This window comes from Trichechus manatus, unplaced genomic scaffold (assembly GCF_000243295.1).
Source record: "Trichechus manatus latirostris isolate Lorelei unplaced genomic scaffold, TriManLat1.0 scaffold00082, whole genome shotgun sequence".
Classification (NCBI taxonomy): domain Eukaryota; kingdom Metazoa; phylum Chordata; class Mammalia; order Sirenia; family Trichechidae; genus Trichechus; species Trichechus manatus.
In genome coordinates, this window is record NW_004444018.1 from 3,760,677 (window position 1) to 3,770,075 (window position 9,399).

Here is a 9,399-nt window from a genome sequence, read left to right on the forward strand (position 1 = left end):
TTTGTCATACCGTGGTGGCATGCATGTTGCTGTTTCTGGAAGCTATGTCATTAGTATTTCAAATACCAGAAGGGTCACCCCATGCTACACAAGTTTCAGGGGAGCTTCCAGACAAAAACAGACTGGAAAGAAAGATGTGGTGCTCTACTTCAGAAAATTAGCCAATGAAAATCTTATGGATCACAACAGAACACTGACTTGCTTGCTTTGGACACGTCATCAGGAGGGATCAATTGCTAGAGGAGGACATCATGTTTGGCGAAGAAGAGGGCCAGCAAGAGTGAGGGCGAACCTTGGTGAGATGGACTGGCACAACAGCCACAATGATGGACTCAAAGATGCTGGCAATTGTGAGGATGACTCAGGACCAGACAATGTTTCATTCTGTTGTACATACGGTTGCCATGAGTCAGAGTCAACTTGACAGTAGGTTATCTAATGTGTCCCCCAACAAAACATCCCTTTACTATATTTAAACCACGCCTGAAACTCGAGATTCTGAACACACAAAAACGCCAGCTGTCATTTATCTGATTGATCAATATTTGCTACACTTTATTTAGGATATCACATATATTCCATTTGGGAAATAAATTTCTGATGTGTTATTTTCACCACTCCATTCTTCATTCACTATCTAATAAATAAACCGATGTATGTGAGCAACTTTAGTGTACAGCATTTTAAATGTGTCTTTTTAATGCTTTAAGAATTTTTAAGTATTCTGCACCCCTTTAACAGATATTCAGATCTAAGATAAACATATTAGAAACAAACAACAACAACAAAAAAAAAATCACACCACTGCAGGAGCTGAAAGGTACTTAAGAGATCAATCACCCAGTCCAGTGTGCCCCGTAAGTTTCACTGGCATTTTTTACAGTGAGAAATCATGATGCCTTACACGAAGTCAAATAACTAGTCAGGTACAAAAGAAAGCAGTCAAAACCCAGGTCACCAAACTTTGCAGTTAGCTATTTTTTAATACACCACGTCAAAACACCACAGTGTATGAGCACATTTTAATTGAGGGAGCTAGAAAAATGAAGAGTTAACCTCAAGCATGATAGAAACCCAAACCCATTGCCATTGAGTTTATTCCAATTCATAGAAACCCTAGAGGCAGAGTAGAACTGCCCCATAAAGTTTCCAAGGCTGTGTAAATCTTTACGGAAGCAGATTGCCACATCTTTCTCCCCTGGAGCGGCTAGAGGATTTGAATACCCGACCTTTCGGTTAGCAGCCCAGCACTTTTTAACTACTGCACCAACAGGGCTCCTTAGCATGATAAAATCTGGGGTAAAATCAACTCCAATCGCCTTTAAAAGCCATGGTTGAAGAAAGAAAATTGAAGACATCGTTTTCTTTCTACAAAAAGAGTCAAAACAAACCAAGTGTAAAAGCTAGAGGTTTATTGTTATTTTGCGATTAATAAATCATCAAATTAGTTACGACACTATCCCATTCTCTATACCACCATTCGCTAGTACAAAAGTTTTTAAACCAGACTGAGGCATAAGGCAGAGAAGAGCAAAGATATGTGAACATCATCCTTAACAACTTTCGTCATGCCTCCATAATGACCTTTGTACATGCTTCCCTCCTAAGGAAAGTGTCAGAACAGTGCATGGACCAGTAGGTAACATGGCCTCATGACCTTTTTTAATAGCAAGCAACTTACAGAAGTAATGGAATTCAAAACTTGTATATCCCTTGATTTTATTGATCTCAACTCATATTAACATTTCACGTCCTGTACATGAGAGAATATAATGATCTAAGAGAATACTGAACCAGAGTCAGCCAAGTATACTACTGACCCCAAAGTTACATTTTAATTGGTCCTAAAGGAATGTACCACCCCAACAGTTTGAGAGTTAGGTAAACAGAACTTCTTTGGAGGAGAAAAAAGGCTGTAGAACAGCCAAATATTACTCAACATTGTTAACACGGCTCTTTGTTTTTCATCCCGACTGATACTTCTTTACTACACTATATGCACAGAAATCCTAACAGAATGTTGTTTGCCAGTATTATTTAGACTGGCCCAATCCAGGATAGATTCTCCCCCAAAATATCCCTTCTCAGAGGCTCTGAAAAGCACTATATTTAACTATTTCTTAGGAGAACTACCAGAACACTTCAGAAACAAGTGGTCACAAATCATTTTTAAACTCACATTGCCTCTGCATGAAAAACTGATAAACCCAAAAGATAGTTCTATTATTTATATGGTGATTAAAAATAACTGAAACATCACAACATTTTCAGTGAAAGCAGCATTTCAATTACAAATTGTAATCTAATGCCTGCTAAACTATCTATGGGAGAAGTTGGAAAAGTTCTAGGCAAATGCACTTTTGGGTATACTACAGTGTTTCTTCAATCTGTACAAAGATTAAGGTAATTTACAGTCAATCTGTGAATATTGCAATGTTACATTATGTTTTCTGTACAATTAAATGTCCTTAAAGAGATAATCAGAATCAGCTTTTCTACTATATTTTCAACAAACCTGACTAACCAGCACTGTTGCGGAGAGATGTTTATCAAAGATGCTGTAAGAGTCCATACAATTAGATTAATACTCAGCTTAAAGAGTATTTCTTTATCTTTCCTTTTTTTGGCTACCAGTGTTTTGCTCAGATAACCTACTGCAATAAGTTTTTAGAAATGCAGTCCCAAATGTGAATATTATACTGTATACAAAAAACAACACAAAACCCACAAAGAAAATAACCTGTCAATAGTATAAATCTTACAGCATTTTGTTTGCAAAAATACATGCCGAAGTCACAATAAGCAAATGTACCACAAATTATAGAGTGCAAATGATTTGCTTCTTTTTAACGCTTTTATTCTACATAAATTACTACCATAGGCTAATGTTTAAAAAGCAAATAAACTGGACAGATGCAGGACAAAATCTGTTCACCCAACTATAAAAGGTGGTATCTGTCAGATTTTTTTAAAAATTACAATAAATGCAGAAGTGTTTGATGCATGCAATAGCCTTAAATGAAAAAGCATTGATTCCCACTGGTCAAAAAATAAAATAAAAAACAGAAAAATCCACACGTCTTATTGTACTCCCACCTTAAAATGCATCACATTGGGTTCGTTTATAATAGCACAGAATTCCAAGTTTCAAAATGAAATAAAGCAGGTATTTTAAAGATTTAAGAGCCGTTATCAAAAATAAATTACATTTTTTTCAAGTTACAGAAATGCTGCTATGAAGGCTGGGAGCCCAGTAACCTTTCAATAGCCGCATTGATATCACCTCCTGTCGCTATCAGCGCTTGCAAGTTTGCTTCACGGTTCAAAAATCCCATTGCACTGAGCTGTTCCAGTTGTTGTTGAAATCTGACTTCTGGATTCTGTAGCTATTAAAGAAAAAAAAATTAACAAAATTCTAAGGAAAACCATCCCATGTCACACCTAAGTTTTTAAATTTTTAACTGCTTTTTTAATAATTTATGCTGTCTACTGAGCTTTAAAAACTTTCATAAAACATATTCAACAATTTAAAAGTCTATTAGCACTTTTTTATTCTAAATTGTCTAGCTTACAACTAACAATCATGCCAAACAAAGATCACATAACTCTGCTCAAAAAAAAAGGTCAATAAACTTTAACCATTATTTTAGATACATCTGACAGGGTTGTAAAAATGCAGGAAAACTTACAAGTACATCTGCACACAGTTTGGAAAAAGATTCATTAAATTTATTAAATGTAATCAACTCAATGGCAACTACTGACCAACAGTGAATCTATAAAGTCAGTGTCCTTATACGTAAAACTCTAAAGTTCCAATGAAAGCTAAGAATATGGATTCAATTCCTGCACTGGCCAGTCAATTCTTCACAGAAGAGCTCCATTTTCAGGCCCACAAACTATACTCCTAATCCTGACAATTCAGTTGCAACAAATCTTTCTTCAGAAATGAGGTAAGACAAAAATACGTAAGTGATTCATCAATTCTGGCCAAAATTTTTTTTTTAATTCCATAAATATTTACTGAGTACCTACTACCACAAGTCAAATGCTATGCTAGGGGTCAAGAATACAAATACATATAGGATAGATCCCTGTCTGTCTACTGTATTTAATAAGGCTTGAAATCAGAAAGCATCTAGTAGACCATGAAGTATTTCTGTCATTAAAAAGTTTGGGGGCAACCTACTATGATAGGTTTAAATTTGTTCAAAGTTTACTTTCGTATTGGCAATCATCTCTGCACACACGAATACTGGCACAAAGTCAATATACAAAGACTATAGTTCATCTGGTTTAACACTGGCAAAATGTCCTGGAGGTACTTGTTTCTACCCTTCCCCGACAAACTTTTTAAAACAGAACATTTCAAATAATGCTAAAAAGGGACTCCAAAAAAAGAATGCTTTCTAAAAGTTTAACTATTCTGAAAAATAAGGCATTAAATTGTAGCATGTCTTCCCTACAATTACAAAAATGTTTCCTTTAGTGCCTAATGGAAACCGTGGTGGGTAGTGGTTAAAAGCTTCGGCTGCTAGCTAAAAGGTCAGCAGTTCAAATCCACCAGGTGCTCCTTGGAAATCCTATGGGACAGTTCTACCCTGTCCTATATGGCTGCTATGAGTTGGAATCGACTCGATGGCAGCAAGTTTGGAATTTTGGTTTAGTGCCTAATATAGGACCAAAGTTAACACAATTTTTGTAATGTCATTTTTTAGACTCAATATCCTTATGGTTTTGCTTTCATTACAAACTAAATTCTACAGAACTGCTACTTTTGTTTTTTCTTAATTTCTAAATTTATAACATTAAGGAATTCAAAATGTGAACAGAAAAGTATCATTACCTGAGGATTTACTCCAGCAAGTGCCTGCAGCATCTGCTGAATAAACTGCTGGTGTCCGGTTTCAGTGGTTCCTGCGCTGGGACTCGTGTTTTCACTAGGTGCAGAGCTAGACCCATTCGTTCCAGAAGAGCCTCCAGTGCTTAACGCCCCCAGGCCAGGAGTAAACCTGGGGAAAGCGCAAGTAAGTCATAAGCCTGAACTCCCACAAAACAAGAGGACAGGCCAGATGATGGATAAGTTACATTTTGACATTAACACAGTATTAACTATCTTCTTAAAACAAACCTTTTTAACTTTGAATATTCTCACTTAAAAACAATCTCAACAACAAAAAGGCAGAATGGTATTAAATCTGAAATTCTCAGGGAGAGAAAGTAATGTTATGCACTTTCATAATCTTCCCAAAATAAGCTTACCCTGGGATGAGGCCGGGGGCTTCAGTTGCTAATGTCTGTAAACCCTGCTGAATCTGTAACAAGGCCTGCATTGCTCTAGGGTTTGACATTGCTGACAGTGTATCAGGGTTCTGCATCTAAGGAAGAAAGAAAACCAGGGTTACAAGAGAATTAAAATGAGTGAAGATAAATTTTAAATCTTTTCTTTGCTACCATTTCTGGATAAGATCTAAAACCTTATTGCTGGGCACTGGTGAGCCATAATTTCTTTCCCAAAATAAACACAAGCACTCCGTCTTTATGACATAATCTAGTGTACGTAACAGTGTAACAGTACTTGACCCCGCCCCCCCCAAGACTATCATGAAAGCTATTTTTCATAATGGAAGACAATCACGAGCTATTCTGGAAATCAAAACGGGTCTCCTTCTCCAACAGATGATAAAGTAGTATCTCTAACAAACAACTTCCAAATACACAATTCATATAATTATGGTAATACAGTAAAAGCTGCATAATCCTCCTAACCAACTGGTATCAGTCACTGACTTAACAATTTAATACACTCGATAAAACAATTATTTCCAAATTAGAGAATACATGTATTCTGAGTTTAGCTTCATTACTTCCAAATACACACCACCTACCTGACCAAGAAAGATAGATTGAATTTACATCATTACAATAGATCAAAGACACACTAACCTTGGGTAATGGTTTACAGGCCTGAGAATCACTTGCATAATATTTCAAAGCCCTGGAACTACCAGCTTCAAGAACATCAAGCCTGACTTCGGTTTTATCTTTTCCCTACTGAAATAATCAAGTACTAGGGCAATCCCAAATACATTTTATAAAACAACCTTCTTTATATGACAACACTGACAATTTTATTCTTGCTAATTCTGAGTTTAAGGAAATGAGATCTATCTACCCCTTGGAAAATAAGCATTATATTAGATTTGGAGGAAATCAAAACATTACAAAGAAACCAAACTTGTGAGATAGGATAGGGTAGCTCTTTCCTGTTACTTGAGATTGGTTAAACCTAAAGCATAACATGGGACAGTGAAGCACTTCTAAGCTATTAAAGTGAAGAGAAATGGTTTATGGTATTAACAGAGCATTCAAAATCCTAAATCCTCAAAAGCAAAAACAAAATGGTTCTTTCCTCAAAATTTATGTTTAAGAAATACGAACAAAAGATCAGCAGTGAAATGGGCTCAATTAAGATCAAGCAGACTTCTCTGTGAATTCACAGTATTACCTGACTCTTCTATATTTTGCTATCAGCCAGAGAAGAATAAGGATATTGTTTACCATCAAACTTTTTCAAGCAAATTATTACCAAAGATAGCTAGCATCTTTTCTTACTCACTTGTTGAAGGAAAGTTGGGAGTTGTTGTCTCATTTGTTCTTGAAGCTGAGGGTTTCCAGCAAATAGGGGATTATTCAGCATCATCTATGGGGCAAGTGTTCAAACAATTTTACTGGAAATAATCTGAAACAAGTAATGTACCTTGTTTAATATTCTATCTTCCCCCAAGTGCCTAAGTTGGCATATAAAAAGGAGGAAGGTAGAACATAAATAAAAAAGGAGAAGGGAAGAAACTGTCCACGAATGGGATCTTGGGGGGAAAAAAAGCGAGGCTGCTTCTCTCTCAATGAGAACGGTGATTATGAAAATGGCATGCAATACACTAGAAAATAAAAACATTTATGTTCTTAGGCTTTTCCTTGAGCAAAAATGAGTATCTGGCCTTTAAAGAAAAATGACAGTAACTGACACTGATGAGGATACATCTTCCACTACACTGATAAAATAAACGTAAGTTCATCAGTACATGAAACTATACACGGCTTGCTTAGAAACCCAGACATGCAAGTGGCAAGCACAGAGAAAATCCAGATCTGGAACCACTGCATCTAACCTGCCTACTACAAGACAGCTAATATTAGGTCCAGAAAATAACACCACAAGACAGCAACCAACTTGCTAGAGAAATGGAGTTGCTAGGTGGAAATCAGTCCGGAGTAGCACCAACAGATCTCTGGGGAAAGGGTTAAAATGTTTCAGGATCTGAAAGATGGAAATTCATTTGAGAACACCAAGATGAGCACCTGGATTTCACCTCACTACCACCAGAGATGAGAACAGTGGCATGTTTCCTAACCTTTACACAGGTCTACAAATGTAAAAAGTCAGGGCCAATATTAACATGATGCTGGATACCTGAAAGTAAGATTACAATGCACAAATCAACATAACCGAAAACTAGTAAATTCTCATCCTTCAAAACAGACAAATTTTAGATAATTTCCCCCAGGCAGAGTAAAAAGTCAACCAACAAGGATTTACTGATGGCCTAACTACCTGTCCTAAGTCAGGACTGGGGGTGGTGTGATCCTTGACCTCAAGTAATTAACCATATTAAAAAGTAATTATATATAAATACCATAAGTAGAGTGAATTCTCCCTCCTTCTTTTAGTTCATCTATTGTTAAGAAGTGGATCATCTAATTAATTTCAACATAACTACTAAAGCAGGAAAAAGTCAGACAATTTTTTATGGATATGTAGTATTTATTTCAAAGTGGCTAATAAGTTCATGGTAAATAAAGGAACACCTGCTTAAGGTCAACAAACCTGCTTCTTTATTGACTCCCGTCAAGTACTTCTATTATATTAATGAGGTTCTCACATTTATCTTTCAGGATTTATGTCGTATAACCATAATCTAGAAAAAAGCATCTTATCTTAAACGTATTTATTCTTTGCTCCTAACTTACCTGTCACTGTTTGTATCACAACAGTTACTAAAGAGTTTTTTATATTGAAAAACTAATACCATAATATAGAAATTACAAACTTTAATCTGCTAATAACTCAGTTTTTATCTACATGTTTCTAAATTGTCAATAATAAAAGACCATCATTCTAACCTTTATCAACATTTTGCTTTACAGTAAACAACTGTGTGTGAAGGTGATCAAGTGACTTCATAAATGTAAATTTATTGTTATTACTATATATGGCTTGGAATGTGCTTGTTAAATACAAATTTTCAAGTCAAGATGCACATGAATACTAATTACTAATTAGCAAACTGTGCATTTAAAAACAAATAGGATCAACTCTACATGTATCTTTTATCTATTTTAAACAAATGTGAACATTTATTTATTTCACTGTCAAAAATGACTCAGTCAGTTGAGGCACTTAATGCTAATAACTCAGTCTGGCAATTCTGTACAAATAATCTCTCATAAAACCTACCTAAAATATGCAAAATTAAAAGATTGTACAAAACTTCTAAAAACTTGTTTAATTATTTCCAATTTCACAAATTTTATGAGAGAAGTTAGTACTATTATATCTCAAAGACATCTGCTATGTACTTGAATCAGTATGGCTCCACAGTTTAGAAAATAAATATTTCATTTAATGTAATGAAGAAAAATGACTAATTTTACACGCTTTTCAATTTCAGAGATGGAAATAAACTATAAAGGAAGGTACTTCCAATTCCTAACACTCTAAAAAAACTTTTAATAAAACAAACAAAAAAAGCCCAATATTAATAGACAATAAATATAAATTGCAGATGATCAAGGCATATTTCACCTTCTTCACGGTTCTTCAAGTCTACGGAACTGGGAGGACCCATGCAATTGTATCAAAATCTCTTTGGTCACTGAAATGTACAATTAGAAACTAAGGTGGGGGAGTGTGGGGTGTCTCTCAGGATGGGGCCAGGCATCAGTATTATTTTTAAAATTCCCCAAGTGAACCACAACTACCAAGGCCTCCACCAGACTTCGTCCAGTACAGATAGATGGTGCCCGGCTACCACCACCAACTGCTCTGACCAGGATCACAACAGAGGGTTCTGGGCAGAGCTGGAGAAGTACGTAGAACAAAACTCTAACTCACAAAAAAAAAAGACCAGATTTAATGACCTAAAGGAAACTGGAGAAACCCCGAGAGTATGGCCCCCAGACACCCTTTTAGCTCAGTGGTGAAGTCATTTCCGAGGTTCACCGTTCAGCCGGGGAGTAGACAGCCCCATAAAACCAAATGGGACTAATGAGGCACAGCAGTCCAGGGACAAGGGCCAGAAGGAAGAAGGGACAGGAAAGCTGGTGATAGGGAACCCA

The 9,399-nt window shown here is 36.0% G+C and overlaps 1 protein-coding gene across 2 annotated transcripts in view; it reads right to left on the reverse strand.

The window, feature by feature from the left end:
- Nucleotides 1-1,391: 1,391 nt before the first annotated feature.
- UBQLN1 (ubiquilin 1) overlaps nucleotides 1,392-9,399 on the reverse strand; it is a 76,924-nt gene continuing 68,916 nt past the window's right edge. Inside the window, exons 8-11 of one of the 2 annotated variants that reach the window (XM_004381297.1) lie at nucleotides 6,620-6,703; nucleotides 5,263-5,378; nucleotides 4,847-5,012; nucleotides 1,392-3,386 (exon numbers count right to left, since the gene is read on the reverse strand). In XM_004381297.1, the coding sequence (XP_004381354.1) occupies nucleotides 3,234-3,386; nucleotides 4,847-5,012; nucleotides 5,263-5,378; nucleotides 6,620-6,703 (519 nt within the window). In that variant the 3' untranslated portion in view covers nucleotides 1,392-3,233. The remainder of the gene's footprint in view (nucleotides 3,387-4,846; nucleotides 5,013-5,262; nucleotides 5,379-6,619; nucleotides 6,704-9,399) is intronic. The other variant, XM_004381299.2, reaches the window with a different exon arrangement.